At 38.0% G+C, this 18,506-nt stretch overlaps 1 protein-coding gene across 2 annotated transcripts in view; it reads left to right on the top strand.

The window, feature by feature from the left end:
- Positions 1-18,506, top strand: part of ADCY2 (adenylate cyclase 2) — a 205,883-nt gene that overhangs the window by 130,574 nt on the left and 56,803 nt on the right. For both annotated transcript variants that reach the window (XM_048312183.1, XM_048312174.1), the window contains exons 5-12: positions 4,270-4,418; positions 5,508-5,619; positions 6,676-6,803; positions 11,615-11,773; positions 12,767-12,899; positions 13,229-13,405; positions 14,664-14,707; positions 17,030-17,110. In XM_048312183.1, the coding sequence (XP_048168140.1) occupies positions 4,270-4,418; positions 5,508-5,619; positions 6,676-6,803; positions 11,615-11,773; positions 12,767-12,899; positions 13,229-13,405; positions 14,664-14,707; positions 17,030-17,110 (983 nt within the window). The remainder of the gene's footprint in view (positions 1-4,269; positions 4,419-5,507; positions 5,620-6,675; positions 6,804-11,614; positions 11,774-12,766; positions 12,900-13,228; positions 13,406-14,663; positions 14,708-17,029; positions 17,111-18,506) is intronic.

The raw sequence follows: 18,506 nt of genomic DNA, 5'->3' as shown, positions 1-18,506 counted from the left end.
AATCACAAAATTCATTTCTTGTGAGTTATTTCTTTATATATTTCAAGGGAAGCTGAAAATTTGATGTTATTTGTGTTTATTTGCAATCTTTGTAGTGAAGCAGGATGCATGCGTAGGCTAATTGCTCCTTGAGCTCTTACTGCTGAGTTACTGACCTTGTTTGTCAAACTTGCTAAATAGATGATTAGATATATGCCACAGGAATCTGAAAACAAAATCCAACCCACAGAAAAGCAGAATTCAATATTCAGTGCCCTAAATAACATTGAAAGGGACAAAAATATCCCTATATGCGATTGTAGGGCCAAAAATATTCCTATAGTCCTTTACTGATCTACAAATATATAGTTTTTCTGCAGACTTGTTGGATATCAGAAGAAGCTTAACAACAAAGATGGACATTTCTTCCAGTAAGACCAAAATTTGGACCAGCAGTTCTCTCCCTAGACAACAGAGAGAGAGAGAGTATTGCTACCTCAGAATTTCAGCATTAGATTCTGTGAAATGCCTTGAAGGACAGTTTCTCTCCACTGACAGCAAGGCAGAAAGTTGATTTTAATATAGTGAGTCCTATCAGACTACCTTTGTTTCTCCTTAATGATATTCTGTTGCCTATATTATTCAAGAGATCAGACTAGATGGAAGAATATTTGGCCTTTAAATCCATAAATTCTTAGCTTTATGCTACAGTAAAGAGTTGATAGTGGTTTAATCTTGTACAAATGAGTGAATCAGTGTTGGTAGTTCACATAATAAAACAGGAATGAGCAAATAAATAAAGCATTATTGCCTCAGGCCAAGAAGAGGTTGATTTGTGAAACATGCAGTTTAGAAAATGTCCTGTACCTAGTATTTGGATATTTTGCTTGTTTGCTGCATAACAACAGCATGATACTGTGCAAGATACTCAAGCGCAATTGCTGCCTTGCTGAAAACAACACAGTGCTATGTTCTTTAACTGAGCTATGCTAACTTACTCTAGCTAAGTCAGCTACTAGAGTTTATACAGCTTAGAGGAGTAATGTGTAACTGAGAATCACTGCTGAAGTAATCTGTATGATTCAGGGACTTGGATGTGAGAGATTGAGTGAACAGGAACTCAAATAACAGTTTGATAAATACCACAGAAAAACTTCAGCGAGAAAACCCAGGGAGGATGTCTACTTGCTATCCTCCTAGTGGGGTCCAGGTGGAGAAGAGAGAAGTACTTAACCCTATAGTATTGAAAGGGACTTTAATTTTGTGTTCAGTATAGATCGTGGGCTCCATCTTTTAGCCCTAGGACTTGAGAGGTATCAGCTAGAAGTGACTGAGAGGAAAGCATAGTCCCAGGGAACATGAACAGTCAGGAAACAGTCTTGTGTGTGTAAATCCCCTGTATAAGCTGCTAAGGTCATGTTGTTAATATTCTAGGGAAGGACATTTGTGAAGAGATTTTCACTATTGTCATAGCACAGAAGTTTCACCCGAAGCAGGTATTCTTATTTTCAGTCTGAAGTCTTTCAAATGGTACCTCTTGACCTGCATTCAGAATTACTTCAGCTTTTTTCTTACAGACTGTATCTTTGAGAGTGGCTTCTCTAGTTACTACGGATAAGGAAGATTTTTGTGTAAAAGTCAGTGTCTTGTATCTCAGTTCACCTAGTTTTTGATGGGTAGATTTTCTGTCTTTTTGAGAGAACAGTACAGAATGGAATGTATTACCAAATATAAAGCCAGCATAAGCAGCAGTCTTGATTTGTGGTGTTCCTTGCATTGTTCCAGTCTGCAGGAATTTCAATGCACAACATCAGGCACCACAAGCTGATCAGTAAGTGGTTTTGATCCTTCCACTCCTCTCTTTTGAGCCAACAGCAATGACAAAACAGGAAGAAGGAGGTGTTCTTATGTGCTTTGCATTTCTTAGGATCTTTAGCTGACCAGCCCAGCCACAGTGTTCATAAGTAGCTGAGATTCACCTTCTTTCACAACTGTCTTTTAGTGAAAGAAATTAAAACTAACAGTCCACATCATCTATCACAATAGGGATAACTTCAGGATTGAAGTGTGAATGCTTGCAGGGTGTCTGAAGGCTGTATGTGCAGCTGGGCATGGCAAGGTGTTCTGCAGTGTGCTTCACCAATTGCATTTCCCTAATGCAGCCTCTGGTTGCAACCTTCTCTTTAGTACGGTGGAAATGGAGGAAAGAAAACATTCTTTGGAGGGAATTCTGGTGTGGTGAACAGCTTCACCAGGCTATTTAAGCAGAATGGAATAGTGGGATGGCCTGAAGAGAAAAAGAAGGGGAAATAGTCCATCTCTCCTGATGTCCCCTACAAACTGAGGGCATTCTCTTTTCCTTTGCCTCATACGATTCTTTAGCTTGTAGTTGACTTCATGCTGCTTTCCATGAAAACCTTTTCTCTTGGTTTTTTTTTGCTTGCTTCCTTGAAAACATTTGTTGCTTTATGACCTTTTGCCAGCCTCTCTGAGTTTCAAAGATGTAAGCAGTAACCTGGATGTTGAGTGCCTGCGTCACTGTGTGTCTGGAATCGTAACAGTCACAGGAAGATAGTGAACCAGCTTGAATTTACTATCCCTGGTACAAAAGGAGTATGGTGATGTAAAATTGTAGCTAAGAGCACTCACCTCTTCATTAACTGTGTAATTATAGTTATTAACAAGTCTGAACAATCCTGTACTGTTAGATAAAGAGCAACTTGGAAGAGTAGGATTTTGTTATGAAAAAAATCAATTAGTTGTGCAGATATTATTTATAAGTTAGCAAAATACCTCCACCAAGGAGCAGTGGAAGTGAAACATTGCCATTGAACATAACCAGTGAAAATACATCAGTCTCTTGGATGTGAACCTGCTCAAGTGCCTAAACATACTAAATTAATCTTGCATTTAAGAAATAAATTATTAGTTCAATATTAATTAGCAGCAAAGCAAGATTCTGTCTTGATTCACTGAAATAGAAGATTTTTTGCCAAGTATGTGCAAGATCAGTTTCACAGGGCCTCATGTAATTGAATGCTATGCTTGCAAGTGCACAAATGCTATGAGGAATGTGAATTTTTCATTATACTTGACAGAGATAGATAGCCAAGGTAGCTGCAAATATTAGAAGAGTCTATAGCCCTGTTATTGCCATGCTCTACTCAAGGTCATCAGACCTGAACAGGAGTAATTATCCCAGGCAGAGGATTGGATTAATGGCTACACTTCTTCTGGTGCCTTCGTGAACAGAACTGCAAAGTCTGCAAAAATACTCTTGTGAATCAAAGAAAATGCATTATTCTGAGTAACACTTGAGGATCATGCACATTTTGGGGTCATCATCTTTTCTGGTGTAGCTGTTTCTCTCTCTGGTTCTGTCAAGGGTGTTTTCAGATGCCTCCCCCCTCCTCACTGGTTCAGGCTACTGGCTTTTATCCTTTGCCAGAAGGAGTCTCTCCTGTCTGCCTATGAGAAAACAGGAAATCCTTTCTCAGTTTCAAGATGGAGTATGATAAAGCAAGAAGGACTTTTTTTTGCAGAGTTCTTGTTCTGTTTTCCAGAGAAGTAGGAACTCGGTGCAAAGCTGTCACAGGTAAAATGGGCAAAATGAAAGCGTCAGAGAGCTTTACAAGAGGAAGACCATAATATCAAATGAAGAGGAAGACCCTAATACCAAATGATGAGGAAAAATATCTAGGGTTTGGGGTTTTTTAATATTCAGTATGCTTTTAGGTTAATTTAAAAAAAAATATTTTGTCAAATGCCATATTGAAGGGGAGAGTACCTATCAAAATGCTTTGCAAAAGTTCATCAGTTTCAGTATGTTCTGTGTCTGTATTTTATCTTTTAATTTCAGTCTAACTTCTAAAATTATGGTAGAGCATTTAAATACATTAAAATAAAAAGATGTATCTTATTCTTGCCTGAATCAGACAGCATTTCCCTGAAAGTTCTCTGGACTGGCCTTACAACTCGTTTCATTTGCTGCATCCTACTCGGATATTGAATAGATTCCTGTACATAACTTCATCAAATGTTAAGCTTGGCTTAACCTTTTTCTAATATACACAAAACCTTGAAGAAGGCAGGTATTACTTGGAAATGTGTGTATATCTCTGTCACACTCTTCAAGGAACTGATTGACTTTGGAGTTCATACCAGGCCTCAGTGCAAGCCTCCTCAAAATGTTCTGTAGTATTGGCAATAGTGTGTGCCTTGCACAGTATTGATGCCGTACTAACTTTATTCTCCATAAAGAAACTGTGGACATTTCATTTTAAATTTTAGGAGCGTCTTCTACTTTCTTTACTGCCTGCTCACATTGCCATGGAAATGAAAGCAGAGATCATTCAGAGGTTACAAGGTCCGAAGGCAGGCCAGCTGGAAAACACCAATAACTTCCACAATTTGTATGTCAAAAGGCACACCAATGTAAGGTATTGTACTGTAATAAAATGTATCAACAGCATTCAGACAAAAGAAATTGAAAGAAAGTGTTAAGGGAGCAATTAAGAAAATATTTTTTTAAATATTCTTTTCATTAACTTAATATGTAGCATCCCTTAATTTGATCAAATGCTGACAATGCTACATTCCAGAAGAGCCCCAAAGGTTATAATACAAAGGAGTTGTTGAGAAAAAGCCACACAATAGGCTTTTTTTCATAGCATCTTCATTTTTTGTGTTGAAGTACCAAATCCTGCTTCCATGTATACTAGTCAAATTGTAATTCACGTCAGTGGTATGATTCCGATTTTGCAATTTTCTTGACTGGAACAATTTCTCAGGATTTATATCATGTAAACAGAGGCAGCTGTATCACATATGTATTTTACATAGTACCTGGGATAAAATATTCTGCTGACAGCTGTAATTATTTATTAATTAAAATTTTCTAGTAGCTGGAAAAATAGATCACCTTTTATTTTAAACATTCTTTCTTCTTTACAAGTTTTTTTTTTTTCCTGTTTTGATTAGTTGTTTGTTTGTTTATTTTTTGATGAGACAAGTTAGTTTGAATGATATTCTTAGAAACCACTTTACTAAAAGTTTTGCAGTACTTTTGAGGAAACTCATGTTCTCTTGCGAGCACACTCTTTGAAACTATTATATTGCCATTATTTTGCTGATTTGTGACTTGCAAAAATATTTCTATTTTTTTAATACCGTAACAAATTCAGGTATAAAATGTTTATAAACACCTATAAATATAGGTATGCCTATAAAGGCATGTAAACTGAGAAGTTAATACTTATAAATATAGGTATATATTACCTATAAACACAACATCTATAAAGATAAATATAGGTATATATTGCCTATAAACACAACATCCATAAAAGTAAATATAGGCTTCCCTATAAATGTAGTCATATTTATTGCTCTACATTTACTAGTGGCTGATTTGGGTATGGACATACCCCTGTGAAGTCCAGAATGCTTACTTTCAGGTTTTGCTGTTGATTGATGGATCTGAGTCCTGCAGAAGGAAGCTGTGACCAAGATTCTGTTTGTTTCTATTGCAGCATCTTGTACGCTGATATCGTGGGATTCACTCGCCTGGCCAGTGACTGCTCACCCGGGGAGCTGGTGCACATGTTAAATGAGCTGTTTGGCAAGTTTGATCAGATTGCCAAGGTGGGTGGCTATGGGCTGCTACTGTTAGTTTGAATAAGGGAGTCATCTTTAAAATAGTTTTTTCTTCTTGGGGCCTTCGTGCAGCATTTCTGAGACTTTGGCAGGAAGATTGGATTTGAAACGTGTGAAGAAAAAGATCTGGCTCTGGTCTGAGTGCAGCAGTGCATTTCTGCCAGTGTGACAGTCTGTGAAACCCAAGATAACTCTCTAATAGGACCAATAGAGACAGCTCATGGAGTCCAATAAAGCTTAATGGCAGATGAACAGTTCTTTAAATAGATTTTTTGCAATAACAAGGATTAAGAAACTCAAGATAGAAAAGTGTTAGTCAGTTTTCCAATCTCAGAAAAAGCATTTATGAGACTGAAGGAGAAGAGAGACAATAATGATCAAACCAATTTTAATTACTAACCACAGCCTCTTGATTACTCAAGAAAAGAATCAAATACAATCAGAAATTTTTCTTCTGCTTATTTAGGTGTTATTTTTATAAAAATTAAACCAAACTTCATGTGTGAAGGTGAAATCAGAAACCTCAGAACAGATAAAAGTTTTCTGTGTTTTTATTAGTTCAAAAACTATTGTCCAGTATTGTTTTTTAAAAAACAAAAATCTTTACATGGCCTTAGAGTATAAAATATAGAAATACTGTTATGATTGCTAGCTTCTGGAAGCATTCCATAGTACATTTTCAGAGATGTAAATGTGGAAAACTACATCTTTTGATTTCATATTTCAAACAAAAAGGCTTTATATAGATTGAGGACACGATAATTTCATTCAGTTCTTTATTCTCAGGTGTGAACAATGCTGCACATACATGTTTTGCAGTGAAATTACTTCTGCTTTTGCCCATTAAGGACCATAATGGGTGGAGGGATCAACCATACAAAACTCTCCCAGCATTTCTGTTGTAGCAAGCTCTTCTCTACTGAAACAAGCTTAAGTAGAATGACTTTGCTTTTATCATTTAAGTCAGTCTTTGTAACAGCAACCCGTCATTTATGTACTTCAAATTAAAAGTGACCATCTCACCTTGCTTTTTTTTTCCTCCAGGAAAATGAATGTATGAGAATTAAAATCTTAGGTGACTGCTATTACTGTGTTTCTGGACTACCTATATCTCTTCAAAATCATGCCAAGAATTGTGTGAAAATGGGACTGGACATGTGTGAAGCCATTAAGTAAGTATCAAACTTTAAAAAAAACCTTAAAACCCAGTTTCCTTTCACTAAAATTATAGTATATCTAGGTGAGCTATACTTGGCAAAAATATGTATCATGTGGAGGTCTGGATATTTGGGAGTCCTTTGTGTGATTTGTTTTTTTCTAACCAGCTGAACTTTGATTTTAAAACTTGGTGTGCTCTTCTATAAGTGTAAGTTCCAATTTTTATGTTTTTGTCTAGGTCACATTAACCACTGGCCATGTAGCAAAGTAAGGAATTGGCCCATCCTTGTGAGGTGTATGTGTGGTGTGCACATCATCATGAAATGAATAGTTGTGTTGAACTGTGTTAATGATTAATGAAGTAGCCGTACAAAATTATTCTTCTAATCCTTAGATGCTACCCTCATATGTGCGTAATTGCAGTCACAAGAGGGTTTTGGCTTTTAGTTATCTGGTCTTCTGATTCAATCCAGGGTAATTACTGTATGGGTAGGTTGATTAAAGCAAATTTGGTTCTTTTCCCTTTTATGTGTTCATAGAAAAGGGGTAGTATTTTTGGAAACCAGTATTTTGATCTCCTTGCTTTAGCAATCTTTTGTAAAACTGATCTCAGTACAGGAATCAGGTTGCTGCATTCTCTAAAATGTTGGTTCTTCATCCACCTATGGTTGTACCTTACACAGTGTCCAAAGAAACCTATTTTTTAAAGGGTACTTGGAGTACTTCTCCTTGCCAAACAGAGTCTACAGATATGGTTGCATTTCAGTTGCTTTCACAGGATGTTTCTCTTTTTCACTTAGATATACTAGAACAGTATCACAATTAAACCACAATTAAACCATTTGCTTCTCTAGCATACTAGGATCTAAAGCTACCATCCCTTCTGTAGAGCAGCTGGTAAAAGGGTGTTAGTCCCAAAGTTCTGCCCTCCCTTGGGGGCTGCTTGGTTTGGTTGGCTTAAAAATGTTGGGATTTTTTCCCCAGCCTTTGAGTGAAAATGAGAGCTTTCTGGTTTACATTTCAAAACATCTGTGTGCTGTGTGAGAAATGTGAGTTAAAAGTATTTGCATGGAGTTTCTGATCAACCTGTTCTTTGTTACTTAGAGAAAAAAGTATAGGAAGTTACGGAGTGGTGGAAAAACAACACTAAGCTTGAGCCATAAAGTGCCCTTCACAAAGAACCAAAGTATATCACACATCATAATGCAATGTTTTACTTGAGCTCAGAGAGCAATCTGTCAGTTCTCACACTTCAGAACTTCCAATTTTCTCTGAAATAACTTTCTGCTCAAGCTGCTATCAAGTATATTCGTTGTTAATGCTGTATGATCAGGTTCTTGGTAAGAGCAGCCTTACAGACTAGAAAATTACATGTTAGTTGTAAAGCATATTCTGATCTGACTTTATTACTGTAGTCAGAAACCACAGTGCTCCCATAGACAGATGCCTGATTACCACAGCCTGTTTACAGAAGAAGGGAGGAATCTGTACCCTGTGTTTTCAAAGCCTTTCAAAGTATTATGTCAAGTGTCGCAGCCTGCAGGTGAATGAAAATTGCTGATTATTAATCAGCTCCATATTTTGTTGTGTGATTGCTGCATCTTTATATGGAAGCTTCTCCTGACATATTTCTGTGCCCTGTAAAATGAGAAGTAGTAATACTCTTGCAATTGGAAGTGTGTCACTCAATATATTTGACTTGCTCTATCTGAAATACCTTTTTTGTCAGATAGAAATTATTGTTCTATTCAGTCACTGAGGTGCAAACTGCCCCCTCGGTCCGTAAGCTACTGAAATAGAGTGGTTTGCTGTTTATATTGGTAGTTCCATAGAGATTTTACCACCAGAATATGGTTTCAGTTCCAGTTCTCCTGGAAGCAAAAAAGGAGGAATTCTGCCAAATTGCCAGGTGATCTGTACTACAAAGTCTTATTAAGTCTTCTTACTTAATGATGTGTAGCTCCATTTTGAGCAATTCAGCTTCACTATGCTATGGATTGTTCCATTCAAACATGGATTGTAGTCCCATTGATTAATTGCTTTGCTTCTCTGTTCCATGTTGGAACAAATCCAATGTTTCTTATAGTCTGCAGCCTGCTTGCCCAGGAGTGGGATGCTCACTTTACCAAGGCATAAATGCCAGTGCTGCTTGATGTTGAGAGCTGGCCACCTTAACTGGGTGCTTTAAGGCCAGAGCTTATCTGTTAAGGCAAAATATGTTTGTGTGTGAATATATGTGATGTTTCCACTCAGCTCAAAGTCTACCCCCTTGTCTGCCTGGTGACTTCCTTATTTGCATGTTTCTCAGTCACACGTTCTCAAAGACATCCTTTGATTTGGTAGCATGAAACAAACTCAATTTCAGAGGAAAGTGAAAGAACCTGTTGGATATAAGATGGTTACACCATTTTGAATGTTAGATACAAAATAGAAGAATTCTTTTAGGTATGATTTCATTCCTGCGGGTCTGATCCAAAAGGAAACTATGCTGTTAAAGGTGGCAGTTTGCAGGGGACTAAATGCCTAAGGCTCACTCAATGTGTTAAAGTGTGTAAGACAGGGCTAGGTAAGTCTTAGATACCTTAGTCGAGAATTATAGAAGAATAAAGCTCAGGTAAAGCGTGTAGATGCTTTCCTAATGACCTGAACTCTTGCTTGTGTGGAGTAAAGTTGCTAGAATTACCTGCAAGCTAACCATGCCTCTGAAAAATGTAGAATCCTTACAAACTCAAATTTCACGTTGCAATAAGAAAAATACAGTCTTTATGAATATTTTGACTGCCCATCCAGGCTGGGCACACAGACTGTGCTGTGCTGAGGGAAACCAGAGACACAGGGGGAGCAGAAAATGAAATAAAGGTGGGAAGTTTCAGATATACTTCTGTAGGTAAGGCAAGCGTCCTCTGGGGATGTGATAGCCTACATTCTTGAATGCATTCAGTGCCTGCATTGTCATAGCGATTGTTCAAGGAGTACAGGATAGAAGAATTAGTAAACCCTAATTTGGTCCAGAGTTACACTGCTAATTTAATGTCTTCCATGGTTTCTTTAATTTGTGAGACAGAAGAAAAGATTCAGTTGTGGTCCAATTCTGCTTGCTCCCCTGGTTAACTCCTGAGAGCTTATTACAAAGCAGACTTTATTCTGCCTGCTCTGCAGAATATGAAAGGGCAGTCCTTTGACAAGCACTCCTAGAGGATAAATGTTCCACATTTTGCCCAGTTTTGTAAAACACTTTTTTCCAAAGTGCTAAGCTTTTGTCGTATCCCTTGTGCAGAGCAAAGTGGTGTTTGGCATTTGCCAACTGCTTACAAAGATCATTTACAGGCAGTTCATTTTCAAGTGTGTCAGCTACACAAGAGCAGTGTAAAATGGCAATGTGAAAAGAAATACCAATAAACACTTGAGAGAGACAGACGGAATTAAAATACTTTCAGTCATGCTCCTGTTACTTTCATTTCCCAGAAAAAAACCACATGAGAACTCCTGCTTAAATGTAGGATTTACCATATCAAATTAAGCCTGTTGTGTTCTATGTTCCCTTTAAAAAAAAAAAAAAGAGAAACCTGCCACCTTAATTCAATAATTCAGAAGGTACAGAGCTGATAATTGTCATCACTGAGATCAAAGATGTTGCTAGAACTATACACCCAACTCATATACAGGAGCCATTTGAGTTCCTTAGGCTGCAGTTTTTTCTTCCATTAACACCCCGAATTTCTCCAAGTGTATGTGCACGTTCCTTATTACTGGCTAGGTTTGGGTCCACATGAATTGGGGTTTAAATAAGTAAATCCAGTTAAGTTATGATCTTCCCATTTCTTAGGGCTGTATAAGCCCATAGATAACTGAATTAGTTTTATTACTCTCTACATAGGGTATGCATATGACATATGTCTGGAAATGTCCTCCTGGTTGTTTGACCTCAGTCACCCCTGTGATTCAGAAGAGCTGCTTCTGCAAAGATAAATGCCTATCTTATGTGTCGGGCCCTTCTGAGATTTGGGATGGGGTGAACAGATACTTTGTCACTGGAAAAGTCGAAGGTTTAGATGTGGTCTGCACGATGAGGGTAGCCTTTCAATCGCTCCATAGTGTTCGAGTGGGTGCAGCATTCACTAAGCATGTGGAAGGCTGTTGAGCCTGTGTTCTCCACAGCCTGAAAGGCACTGAGCCCATATCCCCAAAGAGTGTACAAGCCCCAGCCTGTGGAATAGCCTGAGGTGCTGGGTTTTTCATCCTCCCTCTCAGATATGACAGATATGAGAAGGTCTCTGATGAAACATTAGGGTCTTTAGATAGAAGGGTGTGTAACAGTAGTTCCAGACCTCCAAAAGCTGCCTGTAGAACAAAAACAGTCCTTAGGTTCTACTCTGAGACTAAAAACGTTTCCTCTATTCATCTCAGCCCTCCCAAATAATTTCAGATGAACATAAAAGAAGGAACTTCAGACACAGACTTGAGAATTAATATTTTTACAGATTGTTGCAAATAAAGATAATAGGAGAGAATATATAATCATAGCATTAAAAGAATGGTGGCAATGCTAAAAAGAAGTAAATGTTATTACTGTTGTTAATGCTTCTTTCATAGAATCATAGAATGATAGAATGTTTTGGATTGGAATGGGTCTGAAAGACCATCTAGTTCCAACTCCCTTGCCATGGGCAGGGACACCTCCGACTAGAGCAGGTTGCTCTAAGCCCCATCCAACCTGGCCTTGAGCACTTCCACAGGTGTGCCATCCACATAATTTGACTGGTAAATTAAAAGAAAACATAGGGCTTATTATATACATTAACAGAGGTTTTATTCTCAACCGCAGGAAAGTGAGAGATGCGACTGGAGTTGATATTAACATGCGTGTAGGAGTGCACTCTGGGAATGTGCTCTGCGGTGTTATTGGGCTGCAGAAGTGGCAGTACGATGTGTGGTCCCATGATGTTACCCTGGCCAATCACATGGAAGCTGGAGGAGTCCCAGGGTAAGAGTCTTCTCTGTTAACCTTTGGACACACCAACTTTTCAGCCATGGAGAAATGCATAGGCACCACGTCTTAAGCCATCAGCCTTCATGGAGATGCCCCAACACATTCTTAGGTGCTGTCTTGAGGGAAAAAAAAAAACAAAACTGGGGCACTCAGTATTTCCTGTGATTTAAGGAGCTTTTTTTTTTTGTGGATGGAAACTTTTAGATTTATGCCCATTAGAACTTCTTATCGTGCTCCAGGTTTGCGGTGCTGGATGGTGAGGAGCCACGACCTTCTGAAAGCGTGTCCAAGGCGAAGCCGCTTGGCAGGACCACCACACACTCACACTCGCGTACACGCGCACACACACATGGATAGCTCCATAAAATGGGTCGACAGCAAAGATGCAGGAAGGGTCTTCGTATGGGGTTCCACAGGAGAGACTTATTGCAGCCACACGCATGAAGGGTTCCAGGGATGAAGACAAAGAACAGTGGAGGGTCCAGGTTTATATATGGGAGCGGAGGGAGCATCAGGGACCAATGGTCTGTGGGCACAGGGGCAGTACACAGGCAAGGCTAGGCTATGGGAGCCAATGGGAAACTCTGAGGGAGTGGCAATGGGGCAAGGGCCAATGGGGGGAACAGGGAGTGGAGAACCTTCTAGGGCAGGGACATGTAAAGTAATAAGGAGTTGGGAGGCCAATGGGCCAGCCAGGGAAGCAGAACTGGGGTACATTAACATAGCAGGACAGAGCATCCTGGGGGAAGCCTTTTCTGTCACCCTAACCTAGGGAGGAACCTTTGGTACTAGGGACTGTCTCACCAGTGGACTCTCTTTGTCCCTTGTACCACAGGCCCACAGGCCACCACAGCTTCTAAAATCTGGAATAAAGTGATCAGCATAAAAACGTTGTATGCGAAAGCAAGTAAAAAATGTTGATCAGGTTCAAATTTTGCTTTTGATCAGTATTTGTGACTTTGTCATTCTTTTAAAATATAATTTCAGCCGTGTTCACATCACCTCAGTCACCTTGGCCCATTTGAATGGAGCTTACAAAGTGGAAGATGGGGATGGAGATGTGAGGGACCCATATCTGAAAGAGCATAATGTTAAGACTTACTTTGTAATCAATCCTAAGGTTAGTAGTACTTTTATTTTGTGGCCAGTCATACTTGATTTTGAGCAGGACCACTAATCTCTTTATTGAATAATTCACTACAAGAAGATATTGATCAGAGCTATTATTGTTGCCTACAAATATATAATGTTTGCAGTGCAAATGTTTCCCGCTCTTCAGAAATAAGTCTCTGATATTTCCCAGCAATATCATTAAGAATTGCGGGTTCTTAGCACCTCTCCGTTTATACGTCCCTAAACATGGAGATCTGTGGCGCCAGATGATGCACTGCTGGTTCAAAAGGTCATGAACACAAAGGCTGATATCACCTTTTGTCCTCTGTCAACCAGGGAGAGAAGCGAAGCCCGCAGCACCACATTCGGCCTCGGCATACTCTCGATGGAGCCAAAATGAGAGCTTCTGTCCGCATGACCCGGTACCTGGAATCCTGGGGTGCAGCCAAGCCATTTGCACACTTGCATCACAGGGACAGCATGACCACTGAAAACGGCAAGATAAGCACAACAGTAGGGGCCTACTTATGTCATTTTGTACAATATAGCAATATTTGAAAGGAAAAAGCTGCTCACTGCTAAATACCTGGTTATTTCTGGTAGAAGAAGATACATGCAGTTGTACAGGGCATAAACCCAGTGAAGTTGCTGGAAGCTTTTACATTGGAATGTAAATTAGCATACCTCCTAAAATACATATTTGATACTCTGAGCTCAGACACCCCCAAGTCACAGCATGTACAATGGCTGCTGTTCATCTTGTGGAAAGATATTTTGACCATAAAGGCAGAATGCAACACCTTTAGGAAGGAAATCCTTTAATACAGAGAAATTCCTGGAGATTTATTGACTGTTTAGCTACATTCTCCATTTGGAGCATGGCCAAACCTGGAGCGAAGGCTGTGAAGTTAGAATAATCCCTGTGCTACTTGGAGTGGACTTTATTCAAAGTAATCCAGGAACCAAATCCATACTCATTGTAACATCTACCTTTTGAAGGTGCACCTACAAGTCATTAGCTGTGGTTGGAGGCCTGAGTTTTAGAGTACTATAGTGCAATGTTGCATCTTTTACACTGAACAAATTTCTTTTTAATTTTACTAACACTGTTTTACTGCTGTCAGTAAGATGCTGTCAATCTACGTCTTATACATTCCATTATCTTCTACTTCTGAAAAGTGAATGCATAGAGGTGAATTCTGATAGAACATTAGCATTCAGTTTTGTTCCTGTATAGATGAGACATATTCTTGTTCAATAAACATAGTGCATCAGAATGTGGACTGTGACAGGTTCATTACAGGAAGTACCCAGTCATCACTATTAATCACAAAATAAATGTGGCTGTGATGGCTGCTGTTGCTATTAATTAGAAAACAATGACCATTGTCTGTATTTGGCCACTGAGGTCTGTTTTTTTCAAAAACACTTAAGACTGGTTTTTGCTGAAGATGGCAAGAGTTTGGGCTACATCCAAACAGTGGTGGCATTGAAGTCTTTGTTGTAAAGCAAAACACTCTTGGATTCAGATTGTTGTATTAATTCATCCTGTGTTTATACTGACAGATGAGTTTTATTCCAGGTCACTCCATCTTCCACTTTTGGCTGGATTTTTCTTTTAGACAGATTTAATTGAATGCTAAAAGTATTTACACTGGAAACTTTTCTCCTTACTTGACCCTGTTTTCAACACTATTTTAAAAGCTACTTAATATTACTAAGGTCTATTGTAATTAATAGGGGTCTTTTTGTTTGTTTGTTTGTTTTTTAGGATGTTCCCATGGGGCAATATCATTTTCAGCGTTGCAGAGAGAGGTAAATCAATCTTAAAAAAACCAGTTATTCATAGAAAGTCCATATAAATAAATATACATTGGTATGCTGTCAAATAGTGAGGGCCATTTCTCATGCAGACTGTTTTTTTTATGTAAGTGCTGATACCTCTTATATAAAGAAGGACTATGGAAACAGATTTGGCAAACATGTTGCTTATGAATTGAAAATTCACTTCCTGATAACAAATAGCTTTATTCTGAATTGGTATGTTGGTGACCTACTACAAACCATGTACTCTACTAGTGGGAAGAAAATTATATAAGGAAAATTGGGAGGCATGCCAGAGAGGGGTAAGAAAAGGGAAGATGGAAAGGGCTGTTAATTTTTCTTACAACAGATAATAATGTGTACCAAAAGAGACATTTTGTATATTTGTTTAATTGCTTTGTATTTGTGTTGCTGTGTTTATTTTTTTAAATTTCATTTTGTTGTTGTGTTTATTATTTTAAAGTCTTTTATATGTTTGCAGTAATAGATATTCAAAAGGTGTTTTGCGGTCTTTTCTAGTGCTCCTGCTACACAAAATGTTTACAAGATCACAGTAGCTTTAAATTTTCATGCTCCTGCTTGGTACCTCAATGACTAGGGCCAGATAATGATATCATAAATACTGTAAAGTCATTTGAATGAACCTCTTAAAAATTTGTGTTTTTATTGTCTCTGGTTACTATGCAATTACCTAAAATATTGCTAAGTTCCAGAAGATGAACAAGTTTTGACTGAACATGCATGCTATTAATAAAAAGAGTCTAATTCTAAAACTGCACATTTACATTTGGACAGTATGTCCAAAGAATTTCGGTCAGGCAGTGAAAGATCATTGGACTGTGGCATTTGGAAATAATGCAGTTCTTGAAGATTGTGGTCTTGCTTTTGTGTTTCTAAACTCCGCTCCAGAATAGATTCAGAAGGTACAAAAATGTGTCTTGATACCATATTATGGAAGGAATTTCTTCCGTTGCTGGCGTCTAATGTCCGTAGTGAGACAGACATGTAAATAGGATTCTAGATAACCTAGTTAATCATTCTCACATGAGAGAGCTGAAATGATCATAAGCACTTTGAAAATCAGTATTTTATTAGAATATGAAAATGTAGGGTTTGAAGCCTGACTGCAGGCTTCTGTTAAGTGTCAGCTCTTATGCATTACATGACAGTCTTACATTGTTGAGGATCTGCCAAGAGGATTAACTGGGGTTGGACAATGTCTCCTCATCTGTCTAGGTAGATTGTTTCTGTGATTGATTTCTTGTGAAAAACAAGTTATAAGCACTTTTTTACCTAAATTCAATAGCATTGAGTAGGCATGAAATCAGTTGAGGTTTTGAAAGTTCCTGTAAGTACACTAATACAATTTCTGTATTAATTTGAAACCTGCAACAGGTTATCAGTTTTGGGGAAATAACCCAAAATCTTGATGTTGAGGAAAATCCATGTTACCTTTGACAGGGTTCAATTTGTAGCTTAAGAATATCTTGGTGAGCAAAGAGTCAAATTTCAGACCTGACTGATGACTTCTTAAAAAACATTGGTTTTAAGTTAACATTGGATTTAAGTTTTCAAATACAGACATCATCTGTCAATATTGGAGATAAGTCATCCTGAAGGAAAGCACAACTACTGAAAGGATTGATAATGTTTGCAGCAATTTATGTTAGCAACGATAATCCCATTCTGATGATCCTCTGTTGGGTTCATGCTGAGTCCAGGCAAAAGTAAAGAAGCTTTTTTTATTGCAGATGAGTTACAAGGCTCATAAATAGAGAAACATGATGTATGCCTGAAACTAATTTCAGACAGTGCTCAGTTGTCTTACTAAAAAAAATAAAGTATTTCCAAGAAAAGAAGAGTTAGCAGGATTTTGGTAGAGAATACCTGTTATGACCAGTGCACTAATACATTGTGTGCTCATCATACAATTTTGACAAGGTTTTTAAAAAATAACTGCAAGAAACAGGAATGCTTTATGAATTTGAGCATATTCCCATTCTTTTTCATGAATTTATAACACTGTGGAAGACTTCCCTTAGACCAGAATTTCTTGAGCTGTCTTGGTTTTTTATGAGATATTTTCTTGTGTTTTATTTAAGTGCTCCCTAAGAGCTAAGCTCTAGATTTGTGAGTGTGTGTGTTTGTGTGTGAGACTGTAGCTTACGGTGGTTTTTAACAGCTTCTTACAAGGGTCATTGTGCCTGATGCCTATAGTTGCTATTGCAGTATAAATGTTAAAAATTTGTGATAAACTCAAAAGTTTATGACAGCTGTTGTTTTTGAAGTAACTTCCCATATTTGTCGTTTCAGAACAAAATCCCAGAAAAGAAGGTTTGAGGAGGAGCTGAATGAGAGGATGATCCAAGCCATTGATGGAATCAATGCCCAAAAGTAGGGCTTTATCCTTTGTTCTCTCTGACCATGCCAACTTTGACATAAATCTGCAACAGAGGGCACTGTTTAGTATTTTTTGCTGCCACAGGCACACCAAGTCTGAAACCAGTAAAGGTGTCACTAATACTGGCCCTGCACATTTTGAAGATAGGCTGTAAAGTAACATTTTCTACTATATGAGATAAGACAGTGCCTGTGAATCATGGTGTGACAGAGGCATTGACTTGTCTTGATCTTCTGGCAAAGGGAGTTTGCTCTGTAACTGTTTGTGTCTGTAGAATCAAGGCTGTAGCACTACAGATTTATCTTACCTGAGGGCAGAGAAGTAAGACACAAGAAATAACTGGCTCGGGAGTCAGAATTATGTGAAAATTGATGCTTCCCAATTGTCACAGAAACAATTCCTCAGAATTAGAAACTTTCCCTAAAACCACAGTTTAATGTCTCTCAATTGGTTGATTTCTTAGAGAAGGCTAATCTTGATAGCATGTTGGAATTGCTGGGTGAGACAACCTGCCATGTATTTTTTTTTTCTGTGTCCTAGGAAGAGCTGGAGGCAGTATTATGTTTTCTGTTTCCTTATCTGTGAATAGATAAGGCTGAGAAAGAAATCAATACCAGTCCAAAATAAGTGTTGAAGCTTCTTATATTTCTCTGATGAAACAAGGGAATTGCCCTTCAAAAATGTGGACAATAATTGTGATTAATTACATGTTTCCCCCGCTGCTTCTGTTACTCAGAATCTTAATTACCTGAGTATTACACCTAATTATTTAATGTTCATATGTCACATTTTGGGTTTTGTTCACCTTTTAGTCCTATTAAATGGTACCTGGATTTAGGAAAATGTTTTTCAGTAATTTTAGAAAAGTGTTGATAGTTACAGGTCATAGAAAGAATACAGTGAAATAGGGTAGGTCGTGTGATAGGCAAAGCCTTTTGATTATACTGGACTTCACTAAAACAGATATATAAAGTCAGTTTTTGTCAGTTTTTACGTGTCTTTAGGTACGCTTGCTCTGATAAATGGATTTTAAAAATGATGTTTTGATGTCAAAAGTAAAGCATCTGTATAAGCGCATTAAAATACTGGTGTGACCATACTGTATGTTGTTTTATCCCACAGAAACCCTGTCTTATCTAATTATTACCTAGAATTCAGAGAAACTTAGGGATAAAAAAGGTTTTTGAAAAAGTTTCGGTGCATTTTTTGAATTACATGGGAAATTGCAGAAAGATGAATTATCTTATGTATCAGAAAGGCAGAATGTCACCTTCCTAAACTAGATTCTCTACCTAGCTCTGTATTGATTAGCTGAATGAATCTCTTAAAAGCTATGATTCAACTGATTAATTCTCAGGAATAAGTTGTCAAAAGTGTTGATTCCTCAAA

This window comes from Corvus hawaiiensis, chromosome 1 (genome assembly GCF_020740725.1).
Source record: "Corvus hawaiiensis isolate bCorHaw1 chromosome 1, bCorHaw1.pri.cur, whole genome shotgun sequence".
In the NCBI taxonomy this organism is placed as follows: Eukaryota; Metazoa; Chordata; class Aves; order Passeriformes; family Corvidae; genus Corvus; species Corvus hawaiiensis.
The sequence above is the reverse complement of the archived record's forward strand: the minus strand, read 5'-3'. Positions and strand labels throughout refer to the sequence as shown.